Genomic DNA, 16878 nt, shown 5'->3' with positions numbered 1-16878 from the left:
TACCCCGTTCCTGCTTTCTCCCCATACCCCCTGACTCCGCTATCCTTAAGAGCTCTATCTAGCTCTCTCTTGAATGCATTCAGAGAATTGGCCTCCACTGCCTTCTGAGGCAGAGAATTCCACAGATTTACAACTCTCTTACTGAAAAGGTTTTTCCTCATCTCAGTTCTAAATGGCCTACCCCTTATTCTTAAACTGTGGGCCCTTGCTCTGGACTCCCCCAACATTGGGAACATGTTTCCTGCCTCTAACGTGTCCAACCCCTTAATAATCTTATATGTTTCGATAAGATCTCCTCTCATCCTTCTAAATTCCAGTGTATGCAAGCCTAGTCGATCCAGTCTTTCAACATACGGCAGTCCCGCCATTCCGGGAATTAACCTAGTAAACCTACGCTGCACGCCCTCAATAGCAAGAATATCCTTCCTCAAATTTGGAGACCAAAACTGCACACAGCACTCCAGGTGCGGTCTCACTAGGGCCCTGTACAACTGCAGAAGGACTATGCTGTTTATAAGATCATTTTCATAAAATTTACTGACAAAAGCAAAGTCTTTAATAATTAAATGATATCTGTACTTTTTCATACATAGATTGCTCATTAACTGAAGTTTGATTCCATTCTGATTTATTTCCATAAGCAGTAGAAGAAGACTGCAACTCAACCGAGCATCCATTCAAGAAGTCATATATGGAAAGCCCACCTCAAGAAGATGACCCTTTCTATAGGTCCCCAAGTTACTCCCAACAGCAAAATCTTGCTCCGTCTTATCGGACTGACTCAGCACAACGGCAGGCGTGCATGTATGCTGGGTCTACATCGGGAACGGACCCTGGCTCCAGCCTTGACGAGATAAGTTGTAACACTTGGGCCACTGTTCCTTCGTACAGCAGCTGCACAGTGACTGCCATGCAGCCCATGGACCGAATACCCTACCAACACTTCTCAGCGCATTTCACATCGAGCCCATTAATGCCTCGCATCAGTGGCGTCGCCAACCACAGGTCTCCACAGATAGGGGATACCCACATGTTTCAGCATCAGACCTCAGTTTCTCACCAGCCCATAGTCAGGCCGTGTGCTCCTCAAGCTGCCATTCAGTCTGCAAACAATCTTCAACCTTCTGACTACTTGTATCCACATGGCATGTCAAGAACCCTTTCACCACATCAGTACCACTCAGTTCATGGAGTTGGCATGGTGCCAGAATGGACTGAAAACAGCTAATTCAAAGATCCCTTAATTGATCTGACATACCTGAATGTTTGCATTTGATGAAACTGAACACAGTTTTCTAGCAATACTTTTCTTTGGAAAATCAATCATAAATGGCTGTAATTTTCAAAGGACATTTTATACAATGACATATCATTGAGACATTCTTCCCCTCCCTTCTTCCTACTCTATTTATTTGAATGATATTTAAATAAGTCATTCACCAAAAACAAAAGTGAAGGGTTCCATCTGGTGGATGTTTCTCTGCAATGTATAGTTAATGTTTCATTTGTAAAATTTGTCAAAAAGTTGTGTAATTATCAAATGGAAGAATCATTAGCGACATTGTACAAATCCTAGAAAGAGTCCCCTTGAACTAATTGCTGCCATGATCTCATATGGTACAGATGAGGAAATATGGTGGGGTGTCATGAGCAATATGGGACACCTACATGCTTACATGAGTCATTGGAAGGAGGAGATCCTTATTTCTGTTGCTCCAGGCAATTATAATTTTGTTTGCATCATTATTTCAAAATATTACTAGAAGAGTTTGCAGTGGAATGAAACAAGCAAGTCAGGTCTATTGATTAATAAAATACACCTTTTAGGTAGCAAGTGAAACATTGTAGCCCAGAATTAGCTTTAATATTTCCAAAATAAATACTAATGGAGACAACCTAAACAGATATTGCTTGCGTGGAAGGAGAGGGAGAGAAAGGGAAATCACATTGGTTGGCATTGTAAAATAAGTAGTTACTGAGTAGCTGAAAGCATAAGCAAGGAATAACACATGATTACCATTCACTGAAGTACATTTTTATTCAAGGTAAAATCAGGGCCATTACTAAACACAAAACTTGTTTCACAAAAATGGATTTTATGAATATTGAGAAATATCCCCAGAATTTATATTGTTCCCTAACCCTCCACCTCAGAAATCTCATCTGTCCCATTCGTAGGATGATGACCAAGAGTACAAGTCAATTCCTAAGTTCAATAAAATGTTCATTGAAGTTTCCAAAACTTGAATGATGGCAAGTAGACACTTTATGGTTCAGTCTATACCTTCTTCAGAAGCAATTTAGTGTGAATTGCTTTGATTCATTGAAAAAATTGGAAAATATAGGGGAAAATGCACTATTTCCAGATATATAACAATGGGACAATTCAACATATGTACATGAAAAAAATAGTGGATGTAAATAATTCAGAGAACATAGGTATTCTTTGTTTCACTTATAGTAAATATTTTATACAGATACCCATTTACAGCTATATATGTATTATATTTTGATCTTGTGATAGTCAACATCAACTTCTAATTGTCCCCAGTTTTGAGCAATACAGGTGTTTACATCATAAGGCAAAGAATAATATTCTTAAATTATGTATCAAGCAATAAGTAGCTCTTTATTCAACATGAAAAAAGTGCAGAACTTGCTTGCAATAATTATTAGTATCTTTCTGGTCAATAGTATTTATTGTTGGACAATCCTAAAAGTGCTTGTTTTGGAGTATTAAGAATGATATATTGTTAGAAAAAAGTTGTTTGAAGAAATGTGCTTAAAAGTTCTTTGGTGTATAAAAGAGATGAGTCAATAATGCTTCATTGTAAATAAAACACAATGTATATACTGAAATGAAATAACTTCAAATACTATCTCTGAGTAACTTACCTTTTTCTCTGGCATCATGTTATGAATCTCTATCCAAGAAAATAGGGATTTGCCATAGAATGGTAGTCAAATACTCACGCCTGTAACATATTGTAAAGACTGAAGCACACGACTGCAAACATGTAAAGAAAATATAGTAAGATCACTTCCATTACATTAAAGGCAGTTAACACACACAGGTTTGACCATCTGCCTTTGTGTTTGTGGGTTCAGATTGCAGCACACTCAATAATAACTAAATGTTTTGCAGTTAAAAGGCGATATTTTACATTAAAAATACCTCTCTATTCATGGTCCTTACATTTTTGTTTTAAGCAATCATTAGCATTGCAACTCTGCTGCAATGCACTAAACATAATTCAATACTGAACATTATGTATTTATATTAATGTATTCAATGTGTGGCATTGGCTAGTGTGTTGGCTTGTGTAATGCAATTGTTCTCCGTGAAGGGCACTTACACAGATTTTACCCTTTAGGTTGTAATTAGTTTTGAACTGTATTTTGCAATGGTAAACATGGCCATGGGAAATATCATGCAGTAAATAAATAAGCTTTCTTATAAATTATAACAGTGGTCCTTTAAAAACAATCAGTGACTCAAATAATATGTATGTGACATCTGGGTCAGGTATGATGAAGTCAGAGACACAGGAAACTGCAGATGCTGGTTTACAAAGAAAACACAAAGTGCTGGAGTAACTTTGTGGGTCAAAAGTTTGAGTGGGTCAAAAGTTCTGAAGAAGAGTCCCTAACTGAAACATCATCTACTCATGCCCTCTAGAGATGCTGTCTGGTCCGCTGAGTTACTCCAGCACTTTGTGTGTTTTTTCAACGACAGAATCATCTTTTGTGCACACTAAACTGAAGGAATTTTATTTTTACATTTAAATTGCCATTGTATGATATTACATCATCCAGTTTCGATCAAAATAGTTAATTCTTAAGAACTTATTATTTTACAGTTAATTTACTTTTATGTGTAATTTCCACTTTAATTAAAGGTGATAATTCTTCCTAAATTATAGAAAGAACCGTGCAGTAAAGGATTCATTTCTAATTGTTGGCAAAGTTTGAAACTGCAAGCAAAACTGTGGTTCATGTTATTTTTATATAATGTTGGTAAAGCACTCTGGGCTTGTACGAAAGGAGCAATTTAATCATTTAATTGTGCCAACCACAATCTTTTGCCTCAAGGGTACAAGTTGTGCTCAAAAAAGTGGATTTGAATTTTCCAGCATTTGAATCTTTGAGCCTTGGCAATCAATCAACAATAAAAATATAGGTTATGACTGATTTACAAAATGTAGTAATTGCACAAAACTAAAGACAAAACATGTTCCTTGGAGCGCAGGAGGATGAGAGGTGATTTTATACAGGTGTATAAAATCATGAGGGTAATAGATAAGGTGAATGTGCAGTCTTTTCCCATGGGTAGGGAATCAAAAACCAGAGGACATGTTTAAAATGAAAGGGGCAAGATTTAATAGGAACCTACGGCGTCTTTTCACACAGAGGGTGGTGGGTATATGGAACGGGATACCAAAGGAGATACTATAACAGCATTTAAGACACGGACAGATATATGGATAGGAAAGGTTTAGAGGGATATGGACCATTTGCAGGTAAATAGGACTTGCTGAGATGAGGCATTTTGGTCGACATGGATGAGTTGAGCCACAGGGCCTGCTTCCATGTTGTATGACTCTATGATTCTATGTGTAAACTGTGTTTTCCTGTTCCTGCAAAGTGTGTTTAAAAGACTCTATTTAAAAATGGTTTTGGCTTCCAATTTCACTCAGTAAGTCCCTGTGCTCCTATGTCGACCACCTTGAACGACCTCTCTGCTTTACCTAAAATGGAAAAAGTTAAGCTCTGCATCCTTTTACTTCAGTAAGTCTTTGGCAAAGAATTGATTGCTCATGGATTTCACACGTATTGAATGACAAGAAAACGACAAGGTTTATTCTTCACAGCTCCTTGCCATCTGGCAAGGAGTGCTCTGCTACTTGTGAGCAATAAGGTTGATTTCACTTGTATGCAGAGGCTCAAGTGAAAGATTATTGACTTCTCCTGTGTTTAAAAAATCTAACAGAGTGACTCTATAGGGTGTGTGTTTCCAGTAAGTTCTAATAAAGCCCATAGCAAAATGTACATACATGGACTAATGTACATTAGACATAAAGAACACAGACGTGATAGGTACAGTTTACCAAAGAGTTCTTCTGGAATTTTATACAAATATTGTTGCAAGCCAGGGAGCAGTTAGTCACTTGAACCTTTAAAGGGTACAACATTTTGGACATTTTTGAAATATGAAACTGTGATGAATTTACTCTTGGAAATGTGAGTTTGTTGTAAGAAAAACAACTATATATTCTTTTGAAAAAACTCCACAGTGAGGACCAAGAATGTTCACATCAGTGCATTGCGATTCAAATGATATAAATGGGCACATTTCTTCGCACTGTGCTTTTTCTGTAGTTATGCTGAATCCCAAACCAAATATAAATAAAATATAGGGTAACTAACTAATTACAGGTAATTGGGGAATTCAGAAATTCTATCTGGGACATATGACAATAAAACACTCTTGACTCTTGACATAGCTAATTGCTTTGTTGGACAGTAAATAAAAACGAGTAACATACTCCCTGTCATGTACTTTAACCCGGTTACATACTCTATTGCTGAGCCCATGATTTTGACTTTGAGCCAGGTTCTCCATTCATTTGCTGGGCAGTGGGCATCACTGGCAAAGCCAACAGGGTCTGAGGAGATGCTGCTGAACCATCTTCTTGAGTTGCTGCAGTCCGTCTGGTGGACTTCCCTTGCAATGGTGTTGGATAGGAAGTTGCAGGATTCAGATGATTTCGCGGAAAGGTGATTTACGTGCAGGTTAGGAGGGCATGCTACTTTGAGGGGAACCTGCACTTGGTGATATTTCTGTGTGCTTACTGTTCTTGTCCTTCTTGTTGGCAGACTTTTGGGTGCACTGTCGGAGTACCCTAGTTAAATAAAAGCAGTATGTTTTGCGGACTGCATGCATTGCAGTTGCAATGCTCTGAGAGAGGAGAAATGATTAGAAATGATTATTACTGTTAAAACACAAAGTACTTGTCCTATAACACCAGGATAAATGCTCGACCAAGAATGCCAGCCAGTGCCAAAGTAGTATCTAAACTGCTTGTACACACTTATGCTATTGGACAATACCTAACTCCATATTCACTAATAAACTATATACATCTTAACAAAACGTTTATCATGGCTTTACAAAAAATACAGATGCCAATGAAGCAGGCTGCTTAGTCCTGTTTTGTTTACTGCTACTGGATTTTAATTCATCCAGACGTGTGGAGAATATAAAAACACAGACATGCCTTGCAGGTAATCTGAGGAGATGAGACAATTGCGATAGAATTTCCAGCCTCTAACCTAATAGTTATGTGGCTAGTGTGCACTTTCTGATCAATGATATCTTTCAAGATATTGATAGAGGGATTGGCAGAGGAGGCGTGTGGTGTCAGTTGGGCAGGGGGGTGGGTGGGGTGGTGGGTGTTGTATGTCAGTGGCATGAACTGTATTGAATATTAAGTGCAGGTGGTTAGACTCTGGAGATGATCACTGTCTGGAAACTCTGTGGTACAAATATTCTTTCAACCTATCAGCCCACACCTGCATGTATTCTAGGTCCAAATATAGGCAGACATGGACCCTTCATTTACTGAGAAGTTACAAATGGAAGTGAATATTTTGCAAGCTTTTCCATATCTGATCTTGAAAACAGAGAAAAACTCTGTGACCCGTTATAGATGCAAAAAGCTGGAGTAGCTCAGCAGGTCAGACAGCATCTCTGGAGAAAAGGAATAGGTGACCCTTTATTCAGTTGTTGGATCATGAATGTTCAGGAACCGTAAGACTAAATGAAGAGTATTCAAGTGTTTTGATTTTATTATCTTTTATTACCTTTAACGTTTAGCCAATGCTAAATGTCTTTTATGTAACTCAGCAAATGCAAATCACATTTACCTGTATCCCATGATTTTACAGAAAATGTCCATAAAATAAGGCACACGATTGAAATAATGTTTCCTTTCACACACTTGTACCTTTCTATTCGACAATATTGCTCTTTATACAAAAGGGCCATTTCTTGACTACAGGAAATACTAAAAAAACAAAGATTTCTACAAACATTCAGCAGTGGCACAGGGGCGCAGTGGTAGAGTTGCTGCCTTGCAGCGCCAGAGTCCTGGGTTCGATCCTGACTACAGGTGCTGTCGTAATGGAGTTTGTACATTCTCCCTGTGACTGCGTGGGTTTTCTCCGGGTGCTCCGGTTTTCTCTCACACTCCAAAGACGTGGAGGTTTATAGGTTAATTGGCTTCTGTAAATTGTCGCTAGTGTGTAGGATAGAACTACTGTACGGATGATCGCTGGTCGGCATGGACTCGGTGGGCCATGGGACCCTGTTTCCACGCTGTAACTAAACTATACTAAGCATCTGAAAGTTTGAAGACTCAAAGTATTAGCTGAGACGCGTAGGAAGGAACTGTGGATGATGGCTTACACCAAAGATAGACACAAAATGCTGGAGTAACTCAGCGGGACAGGCAGCATCTCTTCATTCCTACCCTCCAGAGATGCTGCAGTCCCGCTGTTCGGTATTTTGTGTCTATCGTAGATAAGATGGCGTTCCTTGAAGGTATCACAAAATGCCGGAGTAACTCAGCAGGTCAGGCAGCATTTTGTGATACCTTCGATTTGTACCAGCATCTGCAGTTATTTTCCTACACATGGTGTTCCTTGGGATCACTCAGTAAATGCTGCAAACACTCAGCAACTGAGGCAGCATCTGTGGAGTTGAGTTAGCATATCAGATTTATGACCTGCCACAAAAAGGTATTGGCCTGAAAAGTCAATTCTTTCTCCACAAAAGTTGTTTGAACTGTTGTGTATTTTCTGCATTTTCTCTTTTATTTACCATTATCCGTGTCAGTGATTTTTGGATTGTAGATTCCTGAGCTTGTTTTTTTAGCTTTTCAGAGTACCTAATTGAAAGAAGAATCTGCTAAACTCATCCAGAGATAGCTCCAGAACATGGTGTATTATACACATGGTGACAAGTCATGTTTCAATAGACAATAGGTGCAGGAGGAGGCCATTCGGCCCTTCGAGCCAGCACTGCCATTCAATGTGATCATGGCTGATCACTCTCAATCAGAGAATTGGCCTCCACTGCCTTCTGAGGCAGAGAATTCCAACTGCATGGGAATTGAAGGGCAATTTAGACAATAGACAATAGACAATAGACAATAGGTGCAGGAGGAGGCCATTCAGCCCTTCGAGCCAGCACTGCCATTCAATGCGATCATGGCTGATCATTCTCAATCAGTACCCCGTTCCTGCCTTCTCCCCATACCCCCTGACTCCGCTATCCTTAAGAGCTCTATCCAGCTCTCTCTTGAATGCGTTCAGAGAATTGGCCTCCACTGCCTTCTGAGGCAGAGAATTCCAACTGCATGGGAATTGAAGGGCAATTTCATACAGATTGGCTCTCGCATTCACTGCAGACAAACAATAAACCTGCAACTCAAGCAAGCCCACGATAAAATAATTTGTTTAATTGACACCACCACCAAATTAGGCATCACCTCTTAACATTGCGATGGCATTATAGATGAACCAAAGGAATCGAGATGATAAATCATCAGAAATACTTTGACAAGAAGTATGTCACCAAGTAGTACCTCCTGGTTGACAAACAGTTTAACTCCCCTTCCCATTCCCACACTGACCTCTCTGTCCTGGCCCTCCTCCACGGTCAGAGTGAGGACACATACAATTTGGAGGAACAGCACCTCATATTTCGCTTGAGAAGCTGCATGACATTGATCTCTCTAATTTCAAGATACCTCTGCATTACTTTCCCCACTGCCCCTTCCCCCACCCTAGTTGTCCTACTAGTTCCATGGTCCGCATCCTCGCATCCCTGTCATTAGCACATCCTCCCCAGCCAACATTGTGCCATTATGGACTCCACCCTTCTTGAGCTCACCTGTTGCCGGCCCTGTTTTGTTCTGGCCTTCCCTATCTTTCAGTCTGAGGAAGGGTTCTTACCTGGAATGTCACCTATTCCTTTTCTCCGGAGATGCTGCCTGACCCGCTGAGTTCCTCCAGCATTTTGTGTCTATCTTCGGTATAAATCAGCATCTGCAGATCATTCCTACACAGTATGTCCACAGTATGTTCACCACTACCAAGAATAACAAGAAAGGCAATATTCTGAAATCATTTGCAAGTTCCCTTCTTTTATTAGCTTGGCGTTGTTTAATGCTTTTTAAGATTTCGTTCATATTGTATTTATGAATTCTTACAAGGAAGCATGGAAGAAGGCAATTCAACCAAATAAGTAAATGCCAGGTATCAGAGTAATCTTCTCGCTACCCCTGTAAGAAGATTCCTTGCAATCCTCACTCCCTCATCAGCCTAACAACATTCTCTCCTGCCACCCAACTATATCGGGGGTAGTTTAGAGCAGCCAATTAATTTGCCAACTAGCCTATCTTTCTGATGTAGGAGGAAATGGGAGTACCTGGAAGAAGTCCTCATGATCACAAGCAGAATGTGTGTATTCTAGAGAAACAACACTGATGGGCTGAAGAAGGGTCTCGACCCGGAACGTCACCCATTCCTCTCCAGAGATGCTGCCTGTCCTGTTGAGTTGCACCAGTATTTTGTGTCTATCTTCGGTGTAAACCGGCATCTGCAGTTCCTTCCTACACAACACTGAAGGTAAGGGTTTGAAGTAGGGTTGTTGAAACTGCAACACTATCTGCAACATCGCTCTGCACCTCCAATACCTTAAACACGAGGAGTGAAGTGTTCCTTAAAAACAAATATCACAATATCAGAATCTGAGACCAACAATAATCACACTCAAACTAAAATCACACAATCCCAAGAGAAAAATAAATGTTCCTCTTAGCTGCCTTATTGCTTTGGTGCAATACAGTAATGTGTTTTTCACAATCTGCCCTCAGGCTAAATTCCTGGCCTGATCCAGGACCAACAGGGGAGAAGAGCAGTAGAAACGAGGTATTTTTCCAAGACAGGCAGGGTTCCAAGTCAAACTGAGACATTTTAAAGCCGTTAAAAGCCATTTTGACAGGTACTTGGATGGGGAAGAAGTGGTGGGATATGGGACTAATGCAGGCTAATGGGATTAGCATGGATAGGCATTATGGTCGAGATGGAGGAGTTGGGGCAAAGGACCTCCTTCTGTTCTGTACAGCCCTGCGATTCTGTGACTTTGGTGACCCACTTTAACATTAAAAGGACCTGGATTTATGACCCTATTTGGGTATATTGTTTTTCATGACATGAGCCAACAGAACCCGCAAAAAGAACAAAAGAATTTAAAAGGAATTTTAATGACAGTAGAATCTTGGAAAGGCCGCTAATACGAACATAAATTATATCTGGGCTATTATGTATTTGGCCAATTAAAAGACAATGTCTGCTTCTTTGTTGGCCCAACTAAATATTTTATTGCATTCCAAATGGGGGCCTCTTTGGTGAACGGAAAGAAATCTTTAACTCCAGAGTTGATGAGATATTGAATGTCAGAAGATAAAAAGTGATTAGCCAAATCTGTGCAGGAAGCAAAGCACCCAAGAAGTGAAAGGAACAAATTAGTTCAGCTGCATATTCAATAGGGTTGCAACCCCTAGTGGACAATTGATTCTAATCAGATATGCTTTTTTCAAAATGCTCTTGTTGACCTGAAGAGTAACCGGTTAGCAGAGATATGTAGAAGGGTTCAACATTAGCACTTTGGGCGGCATGATCAGACAAAGAATGCCTTCCATATTTCATTCTTTGAAGGACTAGTTTGATTTAAGCACAGATTAAAAATCTATTATTTACAACTGCGACCCTTCCTGTTTCATAATTTTATAGAATAGAAACCAAATAGTGTTTCAGATACATTGCTGATGAAGAGGATATAACTGAATATTGACCATCAATGGATAATTTTATGTATATCTGCTAATCCATTATACTAATTAAGTCCAGTGGTATTAATTAGATCTAAATTGATAAGGTTTACCATTTCATGCTTGCAGTAATCTTGTATTTAAAAACAAACCTTGTAAGACACAAAATGCTGGAGTAACTAGGCGGGTCAGGGCGCATCTCTGGAGAACATGGGTAGGTGACCTGTCAGGTCAGGACCCTTCTGCAGACACTTCAGTCCCAACCAGAAACGTCACCTATCTATGTTCTTCAGAGATTCTGCCTGACCTGTTGAGTTACTCCAGGTCTTTGTGTCTTTTATTTTTGTAAACCAACATGTGCAGTTTACTTGTTTCTACTTGTTTACAGTGAACTGTGCTAAATAACAGAACTATTGTGTTGTGTTGGATATGATTGCTAGGATTGTTCATTCTATGACTTTGTAAACACCTGTTTTTTTAAAATTATGAATTCATCACTTTTGCACATTTATTTGAGATGTTTTTAAATGTTTGGGACAACTACTTACTTTTTCCTAACTTGAAATTAATTTCTTGGCTCAGAATTGCCGCATTACAATATAGCTGTGTGGGAATCATACTGTATGCACAAAACACAGTTATTTAGGAATGGAGTGCAAGATGCTGGCAGATGCTTTAATGGCACATTGATGAAACATTTGGGGAAACCTGTAACACCTATGTCTCTGACTTAGTTCATAAAAATATTTAGATTCAGAGTCCTAGTCATACAGACACACATGCCCCATCTACACTAGTGCCACCTGCCTGCTTTTGGCCATTATCCCACTAAACCTTCGCTCAACACCTTCGCTCAGTCCACCTTAACCAACCTGATCTCCCAGTGGCTGACCACTTCAACTCCCCCTCCCACTCCTAGTCTGATCTTTTTGTGTCATGGGCCTCCTCCAGTGCCATAGTGAGGCCCACCGGAAATTGGAAGAACAGCACCTCATATTTCACCTGGGCAGCTTGCAGCCCAGCGGTATGAACATTGACTTCTCCAACTTTAGATAGTTCCTCTGTCCCTCTCTTCCCCTCCCCCTTCCCAGATCTCCCTCTGTCTTCCTGTCTCCACCTATATCCTTCCTTTGTCCCACCCCCCTGACATCAGTCTGAAGAAGGGTCTCGACCCGAAACGTCACCCACTCCTTCTCTCCTGAGATGCTGCCTGACCTGCTGAGTTACTCCAGCATTTTGTGAATAAATACTATCCATGTACCTAAGTGTTTCTTAAACTTTGCGATAATACCTGCCTCAACTATCTCCCCTGGCAGCTAATTTACATACACCCACCACCATTTGTGTAAAAATGTTACCCCTCAGATTCCTATTAAATCATTTCCCCTTCACCTTAAACCAATGTCCTCCGTTTCTTGATTTCCCAACTCTGGGCGAAAGACTCTGTGTGTTTACTTGATCTATTCCTCCCAAGATTTTATACACCTCTACAAGGTTACCCCTCATCCTTCTGCTCTCCAAGGAATAAAGCCCTAGCCTGCTCAGCCTCTCCCTATAGCTCAGTCCCTCGAGTCCTGGCAACATCCTGGTAAATCCTCTCTCAGCCCTTTCAAGCTTGACAACATCTTTCCTATATCCTAGTGACCAAAACTGAACACAATGCTCTAAATGTGGCCTCACCAACATCTTACAAATGTAACGTGACCTCCCAACCTCTACACTCAATGGTGCATACATTTTGTACATCACAAATGACCCTAATATGCAGGAATATTCAAAAATGTGTTAAAATGATTAAAACTCAGTTAGAGAAAAAATAAACCTAAAAAGTTGTAAAGAAAAATATGAACAAAAACTCTTAAAATGTGCTACTGGGGTCTATCAATTCAAAAACATGAATAAATATCATAATACTTATCTTGCCACAATTTCACTCTGGCACAGTTATTGATGTCTTCTTCAGCATACTGTATATTCAGTAAAGTGTTTTGCCTTCAGACTCTGGAGAGAGTCCAAGTTGGGCAAAGGGTTGAGAAGAGCTGGCAGCAAGTTTACAAATGCTGCGTTTTGTATGCATGCACATGAAACTGGCATGGAGTTGAGTCTGTACCATAATTGTTTCTGACCTGGCAAATCCAGACCTTGGAGGCAACTATGAGGTGAAATGATCAGTAGTTCATGGCAGATCTGCCAACATTGCCTCACAAAATCAAGCCAATGTATTTACTTTGCGATGGACTTCTTCATTCCCAGTCCATCTGACCCTGCCAGAATGTAAAACATGCAGGAACTGAATAAAACACACTTTGTTTCAAAATATTCTTGCTATCTTTGGCTCCATTCACTTTTCATTACTTTTCTATTATTGAAACATTATAAGCCAACCGTTATATGCAACAGCATGTTCTTCGATGCAATTAATGTTTTTTTATAGTTAACACTAAAACTTAAATGTGATACACTTGTTTTAATTTTAATACGAGGAACTTGCACTTCTACAACACCTTTCCTAATCTCAAGGTATTCCAGCATGCACGACTCCCAATGAAATACTTCCTAAATGTATCTAACTTCTCAGTGTAATTCTTATTATAATACAGGAAATACTGAAACCAAATAGCATGAAATGGGGCACAACAAAAGATAATAGAACTTAGATAAATGAAACGTCTAACCACTAAACCAAATAGTTGTTGGGATTTTGTGAAGTCAGAAATTCAACATAGTTGGAGAAGAAAGTGCTCACGAACTTTATCCGCAGATCAAGAATAATTATATAAAAAATAAACTAGTAAATTTGTCCTAAGAAAACAAAACTTGGAAGTAACCATATCCAGTGGTGCAAAATTAAATGGATTTGCATTGCATGAACAAAAATCTAATATAGATAAATAGTTAACCAATTTATCAATTTAGAGAGGAGGTTAGGGATTTTGTTTGATCTGCTGGGTGGCCAAGGTTTGATGTCACCACATCAAAGGGTAGCAGAGGCAGAAATCTTTGGCTCATTTTAAAGGTGCCTAGATGTGCACCTGAACACTTTAGTTTAGTTTAGTTTAGTTTAGTTTATTTTTTATATTTTCATATTTCAGATACAGCGCGGAAACAGGCCTTTTCGGCCCACCAAGTCCGCGCCGCCCAGCGATCCCCGCACATTAACACTATCCTACACACACTAGGGACAATTTTAGGAACAATTTTTACATTTACCCAGTCAATTAACCTACATACCTGTACGTCTTTGGAGTGTGGGAGGAAACCGAAGATCTCAGAGAAAACCCACGCAGGTCACGGGGAGAACGTACAAACTCCTTACAGTACAGCACCCGTAGTCAGGATCGAACCTGAGTCTCCGGCGCTGCATTCGCTGTAAAGCAGCAACTCTACCGACTAGTTTAGTTTAGTTTAGTTTAGTTTAGTTTAGAGATACAGTGTGGAAGCAGGCCCTTCGGCCCACCGGGCCCGTGCTGATCAGCCATCCCTGCACACCATCACTATCCTACACACCAGGGACAATTTACAATCTTTATCAAAGCCAATTAACCTAGCAACCTGTATGTCTTTGGAGTGTGGGAGGAAACAGGAGCACCCATGCAGGTCATGGGAGAACGTACAAACTCCGTATAGACAGTACCAATAGTCAGGATCAAACCTCAGTCCCTGGCGCTGTAAGGCAGCAAATCTACTGCTGCGCCCCTGCGCCACTGTGCCGCCCCTGGCTATGACCTACAAGGCTATAGAAGGCGAGAATAGATCGGAAAAGAGTGTAATAAGAAATGAAACCCAGAACAAATATCAATGATATTTCAAACGTTCTTCTACATCTGGAAACGCAAGGCCACCCAGACACCTTCATCATTTCCAATCTTGCCACATTGAAAAAAAACTCAGCATATCTGTTTTATTTCTACCAAATGGATTCACTTGGATTTTTCCGCGTTGTACTTATTGCCCCTTTATTCTGCTTTCCTCCTGAAGCCTTTTTACATCTTTTGTGTCGTGAGCAATCTATTGGATCAGATGGCCACCAAGGAAAAGATGAGAACGATTTGCCTTCTGTCTTTTGAAAATCATCCACAGATGATCCCTTTGATCATTATGTCTGCGGGAAACGGACTAGTACTTGTTGTGATGTCGGAAGTGCTTGGGTGATTCATTTTGGCATCGCCCATGAGATCCCCATCATCACAGAGCAGAGTCTTCATTTCACTTCCTTTCAAAGAAATAACCAACTGAGAACATTAGATGTTGCAACGCCGCTGGGAGCTGGCAACATCCTGGCTGTAGTAGTTAAGGCTTGTGCTTCAGAATTATCTGTACTACTATTCCACAACTGCTGCAACATTGCCCTTCACCTGACAAAATGAAAACCCAACATGTTACCTCTTCCTTCTCTCCAGAGATGCTGCTGACCCACTGAATTACTCCAGCTTCTTGTGTCTATCTTTGGTTCAAACGAGCATCTGCTGTTCCTTCTTGGACAATATGACAAGCTTCCCAAAGTGTTCTGTTTCACTTTCAGTTCAGTTTAGTTTATTGTCATGTGTCACCGAGGTACAGTTAAAAGCTTTTGTTGCAGGCTAACCAGTCAGCAGAAAGACAATGCATGATTATAATTGATCCATTTACAATGTACAGATACACGATAAGGGAATAATGTTTAGGGCAAGGCAAAGCCAGCAAAGTCCGATCAAGGGTAGTCCGAGGGTCACCAAAGAGGTATTGTATGTTTAATAAAGACAGGATTAATCCAATCACTTTCAGTTTCACCACTCGTCACCATAACTCAAGATGGCCTTGTCTCCAACATGGACAAAACAGTTGAATTGCTGAGGCAAGGTACGAATACCTGCTCTTGGCATCAATACAACGTTTGACTAAGAGTGGCTTCGGGAGCCCTACTAAAACTGAAGTCAATGGGCATCAAGGGGAAGGTACTCTAATGGTTGAAGTCATACCTCATACAAAGAAAAATGCAGGTGAACGTTGGAAGTCAATCATAACAAGTCTTTGACATCACCGATAGATGTCGTCCGGGCAGTGCCAAGGTCCCTGGTGAACGGTGGCGGTGCAGTGTGCATCTTCTACGCATGGGCTGCAGTTATTCACAATGACTACTCCAACAGAACCTCCCATTCCATGGCCTCCACCACCAGGAATGACAAGTTCCCTTTCAGTCACTAACCTTCCTGACTTGGACGATGCCATTCCTTCACCATCACCGATCCAAGTCCCAAAACCCCCTAGCCAGCAGCATTTTGGGAGTGCGCTCAATACATGCAGTGGTTCAAAAATGTGGCTCAACACCACCTTCTCAAGGCCAAATAAATGTTGGCATTACCTATATCCCTAAAAGCTAATATCTTTTAAAGGAAGATATAATCAGGCACGTTTGTAGAGCTTGTCATCTGAGGAACCCTACAGTGTCCATTGCTAATTATAGAGTAATGCAATGGCAGCCAATGTAAATATAATACCCTGTGAATGCTTAATCAGATCTGTCACTTTACTTTAAAGACTGCAGAACTTTAAAATGATTTCTGTCAGGGCTCAAATATACACTACTTATCTTCATTATCTATGGTGTTAATTCTTAGTTTAGTTTAGTTTAGAGATACAGCGTGGAAACAGGCCCTTCGGCCCACCGAATGGGTGCCGAGCAGCGATCCCCGCACATTAATACTACCCGACACACACAGGGGGAAATTTTACAATTTTACCCAGCCAATTAACCTACAAACCTGTGCATCTTTGGAGTGTGGGAGGAAACCGGAGCACCCGGAGAAAACTCAAGCAGGTCACGGAGAGAAAGTACAAACTCCTTACAGCTCGCACCCATAGTCAGGATTGAACCTGGGTATAGGGCACCATAAGGCAGCAACTCTACCATTGCATCATTGTGCCGCCCAGGATTGAACAAGGTTTGAAAACAAAATATAGCCTATTCCTTTTGCGAAACTTAATTTCTGTTCAACTTCCA

At 40.4% G+C, this 16878-nt stretch overlaps 1 protein-coding gene across 3 annotated transcripts in view; it reads left to right on the top strand.

Annotated features, from left to right (window-relative positions):
- LOC144605721 (T-box transcription factor TBX5-like) overlaps positions 1-1448 on the top strand; it is a 53776-nt gene extending 52328 nt beyond the window's left edge. For 2 of the 3 annotated variants that reach the window (XM_078421230.1, XM_078421231.1), the window contains exon 9: positions 642-1448. In XM_078421230.1, the coding sequence (XP_078277356.1) occupies positions 642-1228 (587 nt within the window). In that variant the 3' untranslated portion in view covers positions 1229-1448. The remainder of the gene's footprint in view (positions 1-641) is intronic. The other variant, XM_078421232.1, reaches the window with a different exon arrangement.
- The last annotated feature ends 15430 nt before the right edge of the window (positions 1449-16878 follow it).

The sequence above is a fragment of the Rhinoraja longicauda genome, chromosome 25, assembly GCF_053455715.1.
Source record: "Rhinoraja longicauda isolate Sanriku21f chromosome 25, sRhiLon1.1, whole genome shotgun sequence".
Taxonomy (NCBI): domain Eukaryota; kingdom Metazoa; phylum Chordata; class Chondrichthyes; order Rajiformes; family Arhynchobatidae; genus Rhinoraja; species Rhinoraja longicauda.
This window is presented reverse-complemented; position numbering and strand designations above follow the sequence as displayed.